This window comes from Olea europaea, chromosome 12, assembly GCF_002742605.1.
Source record: "Olea europaea var. sylvestris chromosome 12, O_europaea_v1, whole genome shotgun sequence".
Lineage (NCBI taxonomy): Eukaryota > Viridiplantae > Streptophyta > Magnoliopsida > Lamiales > Oleaceae > Olea > Olea europaea.
Window position 1 is genome coordinate 19289433 of NC_036248.1, and position 18798 is coordinate 19308230.

The 18798-nt window shown below is 37.3% G+C and overlaps 1 protein-coding gene across 3 annotated transcripts; it reads left to right on the forward strand.

Annotated features, from left to right (window-relative positions):
• Nucleotides 1–1212: 1212 nt before the first annotated feature.
• On the forward strand, nucleotides 1213–18632 carry LOC111405999 (inositol phosphorylceramide glucuronosyltransferase 1-like). 3 transcript variants are annotated; one of them, XM_023035159.1, is made up of 10 exons: nucleotides 1213–1589; nucleotides 2246–2366; nucleotides 2577–2762; nucleotides 3538–3701; nucleotides 6108–6215; nucleotides 6545–6682; nucleotides 6764–6868; nucleotides 7108–7444; nucleotides 7529–7655; nucleotides 15369–17712. In XM_023035159.1, exons 1-10 carry the CDS (start codon nucleotides 1353–1355, stop codon nucleotides 15496–15498), a joined length of 1653 nt encoding a protein of 550 aa, XP_022890927.1. In that variant the 5' UTR covers nucleotides 1213–1352; the 3' UTR covers nucleotides 15499–17712. The 3 variants fall into 3 exon arrangements, with proteins under 3 accessions (XP_022890927.1, XP_022890926.1, XP_022890928.1); XM_023035158.1 differs by lacking the exon at nucleotides 15369–17712 and adding an exon at nucleotides 17739–18632 and having other exon boundaries at nucleotides 1215–1589; XM_023035160.1 differs by lacking the exon at nucleotides 15369–17712 and adding an exon at nucleotides 17739–18632 and having other exon boundaries at nucleotides 1216–1589; nucleotides 7159–7444.
• Nucleotides 18633–18798: the final 166 nt, after the last annotated feature.

Genomic DNA, 18798 nt, shown 5'->3' on the forward strand with positions numbered 1-18798 from the left:
TTCAATAATAATTGTCAAATTGGCCGTTAATGTAGTTACTTCATGTGACACGAAATAAAAGGAGAAAACCACATAATTTTTGAAATCACATCTTTTTAGAATAATGCTATCTAGCATTAGTAGTGTTAGAGCACCAGTTTATTGACATTATGTGATAGGTTCATTTAAAAGTAAATTTATATGATTTATTTAATTGTGCAATTTATTTAATGACACTTAGCCTTGGTTAAACCTCATTTTTAATCAAAATACATTACTGAATAGTGATTTGATCTCATTTCAACTACACATTTTTCAATAAAATAACATTACACACAAATCCTAAACTTTTACTTATTTTATAATGACACATTATCCTTAACACTATTGTAAAATGCATTTTTTGAAATCAATAAAATAACATTTCACACAAACCCTAAACTTTTACTTATTTTTTAATCACACTTTATCCTTCATAAAACTATTGTAAAATGCATTTTTTGAAAAAAAAAAAAAAGGCTCAAACAAACTTTTAATTCCACCTAAATTGATGTTGTACTACCAGTGATGCTAAATATCATTACTCCATCTTTTATTCATTTCTTATACACCAAGAAAAAAAGGCTAGAAGACGGTAATTTATACTTCTATTTTCCATCAAAAAAAATATTAGAGTATGTTTGATTTGTTTTATGAAATATGTCATTTTTCATCCAAATCCCTATTCTTTGGATGTTTGATTAACATTTTTTTCATGAAAATATTTTTTAACTTTTAGTCATGTGAGGCTTCATATTTTCCTCAAAAATAAGGAAAATATTTTTTTTGGAAAGACGTGATTTTTATTTTTCAGTCAGTTCACTATTTCTCATTTATTCACCATTAAAAAATAGACAAATATAATAATTTCTAAATTGAAAACTAAATTAACCAAACATACTTAGTTAATAATTTTCATACAAATAAATTCTAGACAATTGAATTGTCTAAAATTTATTTTTTTTTCATGCAAATTTTATGCTCGATATCATACACACATTTAGTCTAGTAAAACTTATTTTTTAATATTATTTTTTTTTTTTGACTAAATTTACTTAAAAATGACTTTCTAAGGTTAACCACCAAAGTATTGCAACGCAACTCCAACTCGGAGACGACTAGGAAGACCGGACGAGGAGTGTGACAAAAACGAAACAACACGAAATATATTCTCCACATTTCGTAATATAATGTTAATATATAGAACCATCATAAAAGGTTCTATTTGAATTACCTCTCAAAGTTCAAACACTTCTCTCAGATCTTTAATCTCACTCTCTTCCAAATCAATATTCTACTCAATCCACATTAATTATATACAATCTAACTAAAGTATGTCGAATTTGGGATTCAGTTCACTATTACTATTAATGATTACACTTTTTAGTTTCGGTGGAGCGGCCTTGGTATCTCGGAATTCAGAAGAAGCGTACGTGACGCTTCTGTATGGCGACGAATTCTTGCTGGGCGTTCGAGTCCTGGGGAAATCGATTCGTGACACGGGTTCCACCAAAGACATGGTTGCTTTGGTGTCTGATGGAGTCTCCAACTATGCCAAAAAACTCCTTCAGGTCATCTTTTGAGCAATTTCTCTTCCCTTGTAATGTTAAAGCAACTGCATATGTTTTTTTGAATCTGTAAGGTTTTTGGTTAGTTCCTAAGTTGTTTATGGTGCTGGAAAATTTGTTGCTTTTGAATTGGGAGAATTATTGATGCTTTTATATGGTTGATGGAATTGGGAGCTCAAAGTCCAAAATTCTGGAAATCCTGAAATGCATTGAATGGTGATTTATAATGTCATTGATTCAATTGTGTGTATTAAACTTCACTCAAGTAGCTCATTTTATATAGTTTCAGTTACCGGAATGGTTGCTGTAATAGACAAGAGTGGGTTGATGAAAATACCATCCTTGTTGATTACAATTGATAACTTTAATATAGTTTTACAGTGGAAGAAGGTGTTGGGCGGAGTAGGGACTGAATAAGATACTGCCACTCATCTAGGTTTTATCCTGTCCATCCAAGAAGCCGAAGATTTTGTTTAAAGCTATCTTGATACTAGAAGAAACTAGTATTAAATTCTTTTATTTCGAGGTTCAAAACTCAGTGACTCCATTTAGTAGAATGGTTGTTTGAGCTATTGAATATTGATGCTAAGATTGCACATGAAAATACTGCTTTCTCTATTGATTGATTTCATGTGAGGTTTTTGGTTTCTGTTATGCAGGCTGATGGTTGGATTGTGAATACAATTAGTTTACTCCAAAATCCTAATCAAGTTCGCCCGAAGAGGTTTTGGGGTGTTTACACAAAGCTTAAAATATTTAACATGACTAATTACAAGAAAGGTGACTCTTTGTCTTAAATTCTGTTTGTGAAGTATAAAATATGACGAAGTAAACTTGTTGGAGTGAAAATTGAAATGACGTTCTTTTGGCTTCCAAAACATGCAGGAGTGAATTCCCCATGATATGTTCTGTTGAAGTTCAATTTATTTAATGTATATGGTTTAGTGAAGTGTTGCTAATCTTCTCATTTATTTATTTAAATTTTGACAGTGGTATATCTTGACGCTGATACTATTGTGGTTAAGAGCATTGAAGATCTTTTCAAATGTCGTAAATTTTGTGCCAACTTAAAACATTCAGAAAGGCTGAATTCCGGGGTCATGGTTGTTGAACCATCTGCAGAACTTTTCAATGACATGATGACCAAAGTGACCACTTTGCATTCATATACTGGAGGTGTAGTACTCTGTTAGTGCCCCATGCCAATGGTCTTTTAACGCTAAATATGGACGTAATACTTTTTGCCCTGTGCCAATGGTCTTTTAATGCTAAATAAGGACGTAATACTTTTGTCTTGACCTGTCATATTGATATTCTTTGAATGTTATTGCATGAAATTTACTTGATTTTTTATATACCTCTTGAAGAATATTATTCCATATAAATATTACAATTTGAAATTTGTTTAATATCACAAATGTAAAAAATGAAATAAAATAACAATGGTCTATATTGTCCCCAAAAAAAACATTGACGCTTTGAGTAAGTACTGAAGTAAATTGAGTAGTAGTAATGGAATTGAAGACAGAGAAATTATTATCTTATCCTTTTTGTATTTATAATAAAGAATTTCTCATTGTGGTATTGGATATTGTGTAGTTGTCTAGACATTGAATTACTACTAGGCATAGGACCTACTGTGGTCACTGGCCAAAGTATTTACGCGACATGATTTTATGTCTAAACATGTTTCAACTTCACTTCATTTCACAATAAATGTAGCATGGACATGGGATGCAAAATGGGATTGGTATTCCAATTATTCTATGCATATGTGCATGGAAGCTGATGCTATATTAAAGTTTTCTTCCATATAGGTTAAGCTATAACTGGAAGCAAATAAATAAATAAAATCTTGAAGAATAGTTAACTGGCTTTAAAAAGTTAAGATCTATTTGTGAGTTTTTCTTTTCTATACCAAGTCTCTCACTTTTCCTTGTGGCTCGAGCAGGTGACCAAGGGTTTCTCAACTCATATTACTCCGATTTTGCCAATGCACACCTTTTTGAGCCAGATGCATCTCCAGATGACTTGAAGTCTAGACCTGTTCCCCAAATGGAGAGACTTTCCACTTTATATAATGCAGATGTTGGCCTTTACATGCTTGCTAACAAGGTAACATCCCTTGCTTCTAATAAGAATATATATTTGCTTGTTTTCACTTTACGTTATTAAGTAACCTCATACACTCCAAAAGCTGCTCATCAAGGTAGCTTTGGTTATGGAGGGGGTGCCTTTCCTGTACGTCCAATGAGTGCATTAATGCTTCCTTTATTCATTTTTACTTTTTGTTTAGAGGGTATCATTATGTCCTTAATCATTGGAGATTAGATTGAAGTGAGTGCTTCAAGAGGTGAACATGTATATATTGGTTTTGCTTGGGAGCTTAGATAGTATTAAACTAAGCAATGGACTCTGCTCTTGTATTGTCAACAGTCATTTATGTGCATTTTTCACATTAAGCCAGAGACATAATACTTATTTTATACTCCTGTCAGAATGTATAGCGCAACTCAAATACGCAAGTTGTCAATTTTCCTGATGTTCGACAAGAAAGTGCACAAAGATTTATGATCACCTTCAGGAATGAATTTCCATCAATTCCTAGGCTTTTGAACATTTTTACATAACTACTTTTGAGGTTGTTAACCATGAATGCATACATCTTGATGGAAGCTAACCATGAAAAAAATCTACTACATAGGACTAGTTGGAATGAAAAGTGATGCAAAGCGGAATTGGAGTTCTTGAAATAAATATAAAGTCGAACTAGCTCAAAAATTTGTAGTGAATAATTTTATTGTAGTGTATTCGTTATTGAAATAGTTACGAAGTCTTTATTTATATAAGCAAATGAATCTCTAAATCCTAATAGTTTAAGGAAGATAACTAATTAAAACCTAAAAGAAAAGTAATAGAAACCTAAAGAGTAATAAGTCCTAATATAAACAAGAAATAATTATGTTTCCTATTTGTGATAGAACTGTTATACATTAATTTCTCACACTTGGAAAAAAACTCGTTCTCGAGTTTGGTTGAAGGAGGGAAAATCTCCAAATTTTCGTTGTGAGGATTCGAACTTAGCTTGGACTTGAGAAAAATCTATAGCCACTTGTTGTTGTGTTGTGGACTCGTTGAAGTGACCAACATCCATGGCTGTCAAAATCTATAATTTTTGTGAGCAGTATCTTCGAACCTATTCATCCTTCATCAAAATCTAAACTGAGGTTGGTAATTTTGCAATCCTCTTGACTGTCATCACGAGGATGCATGTCACTATGACCATAGGTGGTCATCAACCAAGAGAAAAACCTTGCTCTTGTACCAATTTTGGCGTGGAAGCGGAATTGAAATCAGTGAAGCAAGAATATAATTGAATCAACTTGAAAAATTGTAGAGAATAAGTATATTGTAATGACTTGTCCATTGAAAAATTCTAAAGCCTTTGTTTGTTTAGGCATAATAATCTTCTAATCCTAATAGCTTAAAAAGATAAGTAATTAAAACCTAAAAAAATTAATCAAAACAAAAAAGAAAATCCTATTGCAAAAAGAAATAATTTCCTGTTCTATTTGTAAATGTAATCGTCCTACATCAAAAGGGTTTATTGAACAATAAGTAGACAAGGACAACATCATGGGAATTTTTAAACATAATATTTTGCAGCCAAAATAAAGAAAGAAAGAGAATTTTGGGGGCAGATGGATGCTATTGGCTCGTCATCTTGATACAGAAAATTCCTTTTGAACTACTCCCTTTGTGCGAAAATCATGATAGAGTATGTTGTTCTTTGGTCAAAATGGATCCAGTCATGGGTACTAGTCCTCCTTGAGAATATTACATTCCTGTTATATTCTCATTAAATCAAATGGGTGGAAGTTTTACTGAACTAAAGCTATAAATGTCAATAGTAACTAGCTCCATTAAGAGGGTAAGTTTGGAGAAATGAAATAAAAATTGGAATTTGTCTATGTGGAGATCAAACAAGCAGATTCTTTGGGGAAGGAGCAGCATCCATCTTGATACAGAAAACTTCTATGAATTCCTTTTGAGCTACTCCCTTTATGCGAAAATCATGATAGAATATGTTTCTTCTTTGGTCAAAATGGATCTAGTAGGGGGTTACTAGTCCTCCCTGAGAATGTTAAATTCCTGTTATATCCTGTTTAAATCAAAACGGTTGGAAGTTTTATATTACTAAAGCTATAAATGCCATAGTGACTACCTCCTTTAGGAGGGTAAGTCTGGAGAAGTGATATAAAAATTTGAATATGTCTATGTGAAGATCAAACAAGTAAATTTATTGGGGAAGGAGGGATTGCTTATTTAAGGAAAAGAAGATCCTTGGTTGATCCTCTTGGAATGGCCAAGATTCTGAATAATGCAGTAGTTCTGCTCTGGGAAAAGCAGACTTTTTATTATATATATTAAGAGGAATGCTTCAGATGAAAGAGTCTGTCTTGAAATGTTGTAAAATCTATGTTCTTTTCATGTTTTGATTCCTTTTGGTACTATTTGCAGTGGATGGTGGATGAGGAAGAACTCCGCGTTATTCATTACACGCTTGGCCCTCTAAAACCCTGGGATTGGTGGACATCTTGGCTTGTTAAACCTGTTGATGTCTGGCAGGTATATCATTTTCTTTCTCATTCCATTGTCATAAATTTAGTTTTCTGCTTTTTCCTTCCGTCCGCTTGTCATTTTTATTTCCTCCTCATCTTCCACAATATAACACCTAAAGTTGTTCTATCCTTTTTATCAAGTGCTCTAGATATCATTTTCTCTTTATCTCCGATCTATTTTACCTGTTGACATGCATATCGTTGTGTTGCTGTTTTTGGCTTGGGAGGGTAAGCTGGCATCCCATGTTCCTTCTGTAGACCATCGAATTGATTTACAGAGCTCAGATTCACATTGCCACCAATTGTATGACTTTCTCATGATTGATAAAACTGCAGGATGTTAGAATAAAGCTCGAAGAAACTCTTCCTGGGACCGGAGGTGGCAAAAATCCAAATGACAAATATCTAGTTATATCTCTTTTTCTACTTCCGGTTCTGTTCTTGGTTTTCTGTTATTATCGGTCTTTCCTACAGGTTAGCATATAAAATTTTCTATTGATTAAAATGCTCGTTAATGTCTTTAATGATAGTGTCAAACTGTTAATCGTATTACAGACAAGATCACTGTTTGATCATATTAGACACCTCTACTACATGTTGAGGTCTGGAGGAGTCAGTTATTCCTCAGTCACTTCTTCTAATATCAACTCTAACCCGCAGGTTTGTCTATTCTTCTAGTTTTTCACATAAATCACGTTTCAACACGTAAAAACAAGAGCATGATTATCCTTATTTCATAATCTACAATTTTATGTTCTTTTCCCTCTTTCTTTTGTGTATAAGATATGGGATGTCATTAGTCTATTCTATCTTGTCTATACTATTCATTTTATGCCCGCCATGGCTATCTTTTTTATTTACCCGTTATGCTTTTCTGATTTACAAATAATGTCATACAGCAGCTTTCCAACATTTCTGACAAATTTTCACATGACATTCTACTGATACAGTTCCCGAATTTGGCGTACAGCAAAGTGCCTATTTTCTTGGGTGCAATGTCAGTTGTTGTGTGTTTTACGGCTGCTATGGTGTCCCTTGTGCTTTCACTAGCAATTGTCCCTCGGCAAGTAATGCCATGGACTGGTTTTCTCCTTGTGTACGAATGGACATTCACAATTTTCTTCTTATTGGTTGGAAGTTATTTGCATGTAGTCCACCGATGGGGAAAACTTGTGGCCAATCAATCAGTGTCCCTTTCCCAGCATCCTGAATCTATTGAATATGATTCTGGGAAAGGTACATACATTGCAAGATATACCGAGCTTACTATTCTTGTTATCTTCGAATGGCAGTGTTATTCATAATCTGTTCGTATTTTAGGTCATTTCCGACAGATGTCTTCTTGTGATTTCGCTACCACATGGTATTATGGATTAGGGGCAGCATTTCTGGCCTTGGCAACTCCTCTTTTACCTTCTGTTTTGGGGGTCACTGCTCTATTTTTAAGGTATTCTGCTGCGATTTATGCATCATCTTTTCGTTGTTTGCCATGCCATACATATATTAGATTGTAGAATCAGAAACACTGGTATGCGTTATGTCTGATTTTTACCTCTTATTATGTTTGAAGACATTTAACCTGGCCATTAAGCGATTAGATGATGCAGTACGCCATTAATTTCATCTGCTTTCTTTGCATTTGACTTGAGACCAACTCAAGTGTCATTTATTCTTTCCAAAGTGCATATTTCCCAAGGCAACTACAAGATGTAAATGCAAATAAGAATTTCAGAATTCAATCTCTTATCAAATGAAATAACAGAATTTCTCGGAACACCCCCACAACAATAAACTAAACCTTATTTCCATGAAGTTTGGATTTGGCTATATAAATCATTTTGCTTGGCTTTATCAGTTCTTCATTCCTCCTATTGAAAGATTTAATGTGATTATAGAAGGTCTTGTTGATTATGATCTACTTATCCCTTTTCTAATTTGTTATACTGCCTAAGTTGCCCTTCTCTTAATTATATCCACAATCATTGCCACCCTCATTCTTTGGCTTATATTCTCAGTTCTTAATTTTTTTATTCTGGGGGCACTGGCACAACAGTAAATTGTATTTTATTTTTTGATTTGGAGATTAAATGAATAACTTGCGAGAAAAGAAAAGAGATTGAAGTCCCTACTGTTTCATTATTGAAGATTAATTCAAAAAGCCAGCAGATTTTCTAATTGCCTGATGCCTGTTGAGGACTTAAAAATATCAAAGATGTTTCGTGAGAAGAAACCCTTTTCTCAATAATTTAAAATGAGAACCCCATTAAAGAGTTTATGCCTTTTCTTTTCATTTGAAGGGCTTCTTCGTGCTAGAAATGAAATATGTTGACAATCTGAAATTCTGAGTATGAAGCTTTTGAGAGTTTAAATCTTGTAATTTTCAAATTCCTTTGTTTGTCTTGCCATATGCCAATAATTCTGTTGCATTTGGAATACACGAATTATAACCCCAAATTGTCTGCAATAAGATGAATGACACGGGTGAAATCCATGAAATGGTCACAAGTGAAATGGACCCATAAAGCAATGTTGCATCTTCCATCGATGTGAAATACTTGTTGGAAATTATAATCTTGGAGTGCCATTGCTCGATACATTTTGGTATAGTTTGAATTGGACCAAAAGGTAAGGTCCAAAAAAATCAGTATATCATACCTACTATGTGATGAGGACATCGGACGTGACATCGGACGCTACTTATTTTATTTACGCTTTATTTATGCTTTATTTATCTTTTGGACTATTACTTAAGATTTGAACTTGTATGGGTTCGGGCCCAAACTTGTTAGGGTTGCTTAACTATTTAAACCTATTTTGCATTATAATTTTCAGTTGATGATGAATGAATATTTTTGGTGGCTTATGGTGTTTTCTCTCTTCTTGTTGTCTTTCTTCTCTTCTGTTGAATCCCCTTCCCTTTCCCCTCTCTAATTCTCCCTCCCCATAGATCTGTTTTATTTCTCAATTAACTGTTTCATTGGTGCTGCATCAAATTTGGTATTAGAGCCAGGTTGGGTAATGTCTTTCCTACAATCCAAATTTTCTTCTTATTTCTTCCCAAAATTTGTTGGAATAACACAAATTAAAATATTTTTAGCGCCCAAGCAGCATATTCTATTTTTCTAGTTGTCGTTCGAAAAAAAAAAGTTACTGTTCACGCTCGAAAATCCCATTAGATTCTTTCCAGCATTTTAGATTTAAAAGAAAAAAAAAATTGACGTTTTTTGCTGCTGCTAAAAATCTGTAGTGTTGTTCCATAAATTTAACCCTAGCCCATGTATTTTCAATATATAACCAACCTATCTAACCCAATTACAACAAATTTCCAAGCCCAATAACTATCAATTCCAGCCCAACTCCTTAATCCTCTCAAATCAGCTCTCACGACCCGACCCGATCCGACCCGACCCGACCCTTCCCCATCACCTCCGATTTTCTTCTTCGTCTGCCGTTCACCAACGTCAGCGACACCACTCCCTAGCACTGCCGGCGTCATCGGCGGCTCGTCTCTCACCACAACCCGTCATCCCCACTTCCTAATCTCGCAGCAATCCGGCCCATCAAGCCACCCAATACCCCGATGTCCAGTCGCTCGTCCCTACCTTGGCGTCACCGTCGCCGACTTGCACCCCAGTCGGACTTCACCACTTAGTCGGCCGACCATCAATCGGCCGGCCATTGCTCATTATCCCAGAAGCCGGCCACTTCTCGCCATTTGTGAACTGCCATTGCTCATTGATTCCATAAGCCAGCTTCTACAGTTTCAGTCATCGACATTCCACCAAAGCTGAAGTACCACTCATCTTTCATTCACATATCATTCTACAGCTTCAGTCATCTTTCAATCACAACACTTGCAACTCATACTTTTCTCCATCTACACTGGTTTCCCTCTCATACTGCCACCAACCGCTGCTATCTTAGAGTTTGACGCCGCCAATTTTGCAAAATACAACAACTTCAACAAGCAGTTGTCAAAGGATTTCGAGAAGTCAGAGACAGTTTCTTGTTCAATTGGTTGATATTTGAACCTCCTACAGTAACAGAGCCAGAGTCAAGACAGTATAATTCGCAATTCAACAGAAGTGAGTTCTGACGTGGAAGACAACTGAAACGAAGGAAGGGCCGCAAGCATATTTGGAACCCACTTGTCAACAGTTCGGGCAACTAGACGACAGGGAGTTCTTGATCTCTTTATTATTGGTTTATATTAGTTCTTCATCTTAAAATCGGATCACTTACAATATTTGTGTTGCTGTTACTTGATAATTGTGACCTTAAACCTACTCGATTGAAATTCGTGAATTTACTCCCTTTGTTCCACATTACTCCACGTGTTTAGATCTTTCGAATAGTCGTTTGTATCCTTGCTTTCTATTTTATTTGTATTAGTATTATTAGCTTGCGATCGGACCATACGTAATTCCTAAAAAAATAAAATAAAATAATAATAATAACAATAGATAAATTTCAGTCACTATTATCCTTGTTGGCACTCGTTGGTTGTTGATCTCAGTAGTGCACTTCACTTAACTTGTGTTACTGTGTATGCAATTGCGTAGTGGTCGAGTTACTGCGTCTAGCGCTAGTACCCTTACCATGGACCCTTCCCACATTGAAGCTATCACCCGACAGTTGGCACAATTACAAAACCAATTAACAGCTGTCCAAACTGAGTTAGCCGCTACTCGTGAAGAGAATAGAGCCCTAACCGCTAGGGTAAACACTCTTGACCCTACCCAATACTCAACTGAAGCTGAAAATTCTGACGCTTCCATTAATAGACCTCATCGTCGTCCACAAGGTGGTTGACACCATGCTAGACATGATGAGGGAAATCAAGCTTGTGGACGCGAGCGGGAATATCATCGTCATGGTACACTATCTCCCCCTCGCCACGAGTAGCGCCTCTTTCGAAATATTAAGTTAGATGCCCCTACATTTGATGGTTGTCTAGATCCTAGTGTATTCAATCAATGGGTTAGAGATATGAATCGCTTCTTTGCCTGGTATGGGGTCCCTGAAGATCGGAGGGTACAATTTGCCAGTTTGAAATTAACTGGCACAGCTCAACTGTTTTGGGAAAGTGTTGAGGACCTCCTAGAGAGGCGTCATGCCCCCCTGTTGGGAACTGGGATGAAATGAAGCGCCGCCTTGAAGAAAAATATTTACCTCAATCTTACAGGGGCAACTTGCTGGATCAATGGAACGCACTTACGCAAGGCAGTCGACCTGTGACCGAATATGTTGCTCAGTTTGACGAGTTTCGAATGAGATGTCAGGTCGTTGAGGATAAAGTCATGACCTTGAGTAGGTTTAGGCAAGGCCTACGAGATGATCTTAGACGTGAACTTGTTCTTAGAGGTGTCACCACTCTTGACCACGCCTACTCTTTCGTTCGGGATTACGAGTTAGTGACTAGGACACCGTGCAGAAGTCATTGTGACTCCCGCACTGCAACCTCTTCTGCATCCACTCCATCCCCTAAATCTATTCTAGGACCTCCTCCTCCTAATACTATCCCTACATCGAATAGTAAAGGTAGAGATTCTGAGGTTTCAAGAACGTCCTCTCGTTTGCAATGTTTCAACTGTAAGGGTTTTGGTCACATTGCTTCTAAGTGTCCTAGCCGAGCCCTAGTTTTGGAAGAGTGTAAGGATATAGTTGACGAGCCACTAGAGGATTAGGTTTATGAGCCTAAGTTAGAAGAGTTTGATGACTTGGAGGATAGTGAGGATACCTTCTTGGGTTGTATTCAGACTAGTCCCCTTATCCCACATACGCCTAGAGTTGGTGTTGTCCGTTGTAATCTTACCCAGCCTAGGGATGCCGATGATTGGCGTCATCATGCCATCTTTCACACTTACATCAAGATTAATAATAAGGGCTATAAAGTTATCGTGGATAGTGGCAGCTGCATTAATACGGTTTCGATGGCTACTGTATCCCATCTAGGGTTGAAGTCTGTTCCTCACCTTCAGCCATACAGCGTCTCTTGGGTTGATACCTCCTCCATAGCTGTCAAGGAGCGTTGTTTAGTCCCTATCCAATTTCTCGAGTATAAGGATCATATATGGTGTGACGTTATTTCAATGGACGTCGGGCACATCATCTTGGGACGACCTTGGTTATTTGACCTAGATGTAACCATTTATGGTCGATCCAATTCCTGCTCCTTCGTGTTTAATGGAAAGAAGATTCACCTTAACCCACTGCCCCCAAAGCCTGCTGGCCCACTGGAAACGAAGAAAAGTGTGGAACGAAAGGGATTACACATCATTAGTCCTACGGAGTTTGAGCGTACACTTGTTGGTAACTCAATTGTGTTCGTTTTGGTGGTCATGGAGGTTCCATCCCACTCCACAATAGAGAGCCCTGTTGAAGTCTTGTTGTTCCTCCTAGAGTTTCGAGACATCTTTTCGGAGGACCTACCTGACCATCTACCTCCACTAAGGGATATTCAACATGCCATAGATTTCGTCCCAGGGGCATCCCTCCCAAATTTGCCTCATTATAGGATGAATCCTACCGAGCACGCTGAACTTCAAAAGCAAGTGGATGACCTTCTTCACAAAGGATTCATTCGTGAGAGTTTAAGTCCGTGTGCTGTCCCCGGCCTATTGACGCCCAAAAAGGATGGTTCTTGGAGGATGTGTGTGGACAGTCGTGCGATCAATAGGATTTCGGTGAAGTATCGTTTATGATGGTTGGTGCCACAATCTTTTCGAAGATTGATCTGAAGAGTGGATACCACCAGATTCGAATTCGCCCCGGTGATGAGTGGAAGACCGCGTTTAAAACGAAAGATGGTCTTTATGAATGGCTGGTCATGCCTTTTGGGCTAAGTAATGCGCGAAGCACCTTTATGCAAGTAACGACACAAACTCTCCGACCTTTCATGGGAAAGTTTCTTGTTGTCTACTTTGATGATATCCTCATCTATAGTAAGACTAAGGAGCAACACCTTGATCAGCTCACACAAGTTTGCTCTACCCTTCGTGCAACTAATCTATATGCTAACATCAAGAAGTGCTCTTTCTTCACCTATACAGTCGTTTTTCTGGGATTCATTGTCTCTTCGGCAGGGGTATCTGCAGACCCTGCTAAGGTTCAGGCGATTATTGACTGGCCTGAGCCTACAGCTATTCATGACATCAGGAGCTTTCACGGTTTAGCTACATTTTACCGTCGCTTTATTAAGGGATTTAACACTATTATGGCACCTATTACGGAGTGCATGAGGAAAGGAGAGTTTCATTGGACACAAGAAGCGGCTAAGGCCTTTAAGTTGGTCAAGAAGCGAATGACGAAGGCTCCTGTCATGCGTCTTCCCGATTTTTCCAAAGTCTTTGAAGTTGAATGTGACGCCTCCGGGGTAGGTATATGTGGAGTCTTAAGTCAGGATCGTCACCCTGTTGCCTACTTCAATGAAAAGTTAAATGAAGCCAAACAGCGGTACTCAACTTATGATAAGAAACTGTATGCAGTGGTCCAAGCTTGCGCTATTAGCGCCACTATTTATTACCCCAGGAATTTATCCTTTATTCGGATCACGAGGCCCTCCGTTACCTCAACTCCCAGAAAAGATTAAGTTCTAGGCATGGTCGTTGGGTCGAATATTTGCAGGCCTATTCATTTGTTTTAAAACACAAGAAGGGCGTCGAAAACCAAGCAGCTGATGCATTAAGTCGTCGTGTCTCCCTTTTGTCGATCATGAGTGTCAAGGTCATCGGTTTTGAAAGACTTAAGGAGGATTACGAGGCATGTCCCGATTTTAAAGATATCTTTCTTGATTTACAAAGGAGACAATCAGGTACCACAGATGGCTTCCGACTTGAAGAGGGTTATCTCTTTATGGTCAATAAATTGTGCATCCCTCGTACTTCAGTGCGAGATTTCGTCGTGTGGAAAATTCATGCGGAGGGTTAGCCGGTCACGTTGGACGTGATAAGACCATTGAGGAAGTTGAACGTCAATTCTATTGGCCTAACTTGAAGAAAGACGTGGCTAAGATTATTAGTACTTGTAATACTTGTCAATTGAGTAAGCAGAAGAAGCAGAACACAGGTCTATACACCCCCCTCCCTGTCCCCAATTGTCCTTCGCACGATATTAGTATGGATTTTGTGTTGGGACTTCCACGCACCACAAAGAAACATGATTCCATTTTTGTGTTTGTTGATCGCTTCTCAAAGATGGCTCATTTTATCCCCTGTAGCAAGACGTCGGATGCGTCCAAAGTTGCCATGTTATTCTTTAATGAAACTGTCAAATTGTATGGGCTTTCCAAAACCATCGTGTTTGATAGGGACGTTCGTTTCACTAGCCACTTTTGGAGAACTTTGTGGCATAAGATGGATACCAAATTGAAATTTTCTACGGCCTACCACTCTCAGACTGACGGTCAAACTGAAATAGTTAATCGAAGTCTTGGTAACCTATTACGTTGTCTGGTCCGGAAAAACCTTCGAAATTGGGATTTGATCCTTCCTGTAGCTCAAATTGTGTATAATAGCTCTATAAATCGTTCATTAGGTATGAGTCCATTTGAAGCCGTTCATGGGTACAAGCCTAGAAAATCATTAGATCTCATCCCTATGTCCCCTCAGGCTAGAGTGTCAGTATCAGCCGAAGCATTTGCACATCATCTTCGTGACTTGCATATTGAGATCAATAAACAACTTGAAGCTATTAATGCAAAGTATAAACTCCAAGCTGATTTACACAAACGACATATTGAGTTTCACATTGGGAATTACGTTATGGTTCGCATTAGGCCAGAGCGGCCTCTACATGGATCCTCCTCCAAATTGCAAGCTCGTAGTGTTGGTCCTTTTAAAATTTTAAAGCAGATTGGTCCAAATGCATATATTGTTGACATTCCACAACACCTTGGTTACCACTCTACTTTCAATGTTGAGGACCTTGTAGCTTATAAAAGCCATTTCATTCCCTCAGATGATCTTCTGTCACCTCCTTGTGTGGACCTTGATCCTGATTCTTTGGCCCCTTCTAACCTCCTACCACCTCTCACAGTACACAAAGAAAAAATTGATGCTATTTTAGATGAAGAAACTGTGTTCACTAATGATGGAGAGGTTCAGCACTTCCTTGTTCGTTAGGTTGGTCGACCAGATTTTGACTGTGCATGGATCTCCAGGGAGACACTACAGCAATTGGATCCAAATTTATTGGAGTTTTATCGGAGTCAGCAAATCTTCCTTCGCCCAGATCGCCTCCCGTCCACCCGAGGGGAGTTGGTGAGGACACCAGATTCAGACCTCCATTGACACATTTTTACAGACGTCGAAAGAAATTTGCCCAACCACTCAGCTTATGGTTGGGAGATTGATGACAGCCTAGAGTGATATATCCACTCGACAGGGTCGACTTTTCTCCTACCCCGGGAGAGTCGATGAGGAAATCGGACGCTACTTATTTTATTTACGCTTTATTTATGCTTTATTTATCTTTTGGACTATTACTTAAGATTTGGACTTGTATGGGCTCGAGCTCAAACTTGTTAGAGTTGCTTAACTATTTAAACCTATTTTGTATTATAATTTTCAGTTGATGATGAATGAATATTTTTGGTGGCTTATGGTGTTTTCTCTCTTCTTGTTGTCTTTCTTCTCTTCTGTTGAATCCCCTTCCCTTTCCCCTCTCTAATTATCCCTCCCCATAGATCTGTTTTATTTCTCAATTAATTGTTTCATTGGTGCTGCATTACTATGCTTCCACTTCGAAAGCTTTAATGTTACATTTGCTTGAGATTAGCCACAAGAGGCTCAGTGGTGATATATATTTTGTGTTTGTGTGTACTTGATTGTATTGTCCTTGACATTCCAGGTAATTGGCTATCCTGTGATGTCTCTCCTATTAATTTATTTTTCACTTAACCTTATGGGTGTAATCTGTTTGAACAGTGAGCTCTGGAGAACAGTAAAACACATTGGTGTGCACAACTAAAAACTGACACCTTCCAATTACTTCTTTTTAGAATTTAATTTCAATGAAACAACACCATTTGAGGAATAAGGGAGTTTTTTCATTCACGTGAGGAAATGAGCTGATAAATGAACCAAGTTACTAGAAGCTTAGTTTGAAATAGTTTCTCTGTGGCTGGTAAGTGATCTGTTTGTTAGACTAATGATTGAAGCTAGAATTTTAGAATGAGAAGGTTTATCATTCTTCGATCAGCCGTTGCTTTTTAAATAAGCTAAAAAGTAAGAAAATAAATGAAAATGCACATAGTTACTGAACTCGGCTAAAGCTCATTTTAGATTAGTTCATTAGTAAGGTTTACAAAAGATTTCTAAAAGTTGTTATGGACTCTATCAAAGCATAAACGACCTATTCCTCAAATTGAATTGACTTGTCTGCACTGCAATGGGGAATTCTAGCAGAACTACTCTGTGTACCTCATTTTTGTCTTTATGGGCATAGATTTTTTTAATGTGCCGAAAAAAAGCCACCTTATGTTATATCCTTCACAACAGAGAGAGATGAAATTCCATGAAAAGGTGATTTGTGAACAGTCAACACCCCAATTGTAAGAATTGTTGAGAATTTGTATTAAACAAATTTGCCTTGTGTTGAGGTTCAGGGTTGATGATCCTCAGCATCTTTACCCTGGTATCCAACTCTATCACAAATATCTGTTCACAATTGAAGTTCGAGGAGAATAAAGTGTTGGGTTTAAAAAAAAAATGAGACCATTCTTCCCTGGTGTGATTTCATTATGTCAAGTCTGCTGTTTAAATACATTAGAGGTTAGCCAAAAGAGATGAAATGGTACTTTCCATATGATTCCACTTAGTTGTGGTATCCTTTGGATGGATAGAAGTTAGCAAACCTCGCATGATCTTGGACATAACCCATACATACCTAACTGCTTCAGAAGTATCAAACTGATGTGAAAATTAAAATTTGGGGGAATGGTCTCATTTGTCAACAAAATTTATACTTCCACCACTCATATCTTCACACTTGTGAGATATCTTTATTCTGATATTGGATACACATTGGTTCCTTATTTTCTGCTTTGGTTGTGCCCAAGTTTGGGCATATGCATCTACATTTAACACAGCTACTCATGCAGAATATACAAGATTATATCATAAAGCAGTCAAACCTAGTTTCGCCTCCATTTAGGAGCTGTTATGCTATCACCAATTGCTTGACTTTGCTCTGATCATTCCCAATCCAAGCGTGAAGTGAACAAGTAGGAACACTCTCAGTCACTTACTGTGTATAGTTTTTTGAGCTGGATCAGTGCAATACAAGAAATACCCAGTTTCTGATGTGATTCTATTTCCAGGAAATTCTGTTGAATTTTGAAATATTTTCAGTGGTTTAATGTGCTCGACTTAGTCTTGCATTCCATTACTTCCACATTTGAAAATGTTTATTTGTGCTTCTATACTGCTTTTGCTATAAGATTGGGCATTTTTTTAATATGTCTTACATGTTAAGTGAACAGTGCTGTATTTAATTTCAGTCAATAATACATACATATATGCTTTAACAGGCTAGGTTTGATGGTAATGGGAGGCCTTATTTTGGCATCCTTTATGACATATGCTGCAGAGCACCTCTCAGTAAGAACATTTATGAGGGGCTATGAAGACAGGGATGCACAAAGAACCAGGAACATATGTTCTTTCTGTTAGTATTAGCCTACTTTTCATGTTATTAGCTAACCGTTATTGGCAGCTATTCTTGTTTTGTCTGTAATTTGTTTTAAACATATTCTTCCCTATATTTAATTGTAGAATATTGTGGAAATTTTCCATTCTAGAGCTGTTCCTTTTGAGTAGGCTGGTCGTAATTTTCATGGGATAACAATCTTTATTCCACTGTCAGTTGTAATTTAAGCTCGTTACAAGCAACTGGGTAGATTTCACCTTGAAACTGACATCCAAGGGAGGATGCTCAATGTGTTTATAAGTCAACACATCAAGCATCCAGTCTGTACCTTCGGAATCGACGTCTATGGCAGCCCATTTCTCAATTAGATGACTCAGCCGAGGCAGTCTTCTACTTTTGTAGTCATCTCCAGGTGCACCATCTCAAATGAGGGTTCATCCAAGAAAGGGTGCCTGCTATAATCACAGGCACTTGGGTAGAAATCACTCTAAAAATTGGCTCGTAAGTGAAGATTACCCGATATGCTTATAAGTTCACAAGGCTGCCTTGGAGCCTTTCTCCAGCTGATTGGAACTTGAAGTAGCTTTTATTTGGTGATTTTCTGTTTTACAATTTTTTAATCAAAAAATTGTTCTAGCTTTAAGAATGTTGTATGCAATGCTAAATTATTAATGTATCAAGTGAAAATACTCCTGTCTCCTGCCATTCTAGTTGCTAGAAATTATACTATGGTTGGTTAATTTTCTATAATGTGTGTAAACTTTTCTTCCTTCTACTGGGAATTTTGTACTTCAATAAAGAGAACTATTAAGCCAATTCGGTTCTCATTAAAATTGGGTCGAATCGCACTATACTCACCCCTAAATATATCATTAGTTGATGTAACTCTGGTTTTGAGATCCAGAAAGTTGAGGATGGTTATGTTGAAGAGGTATTTTAAA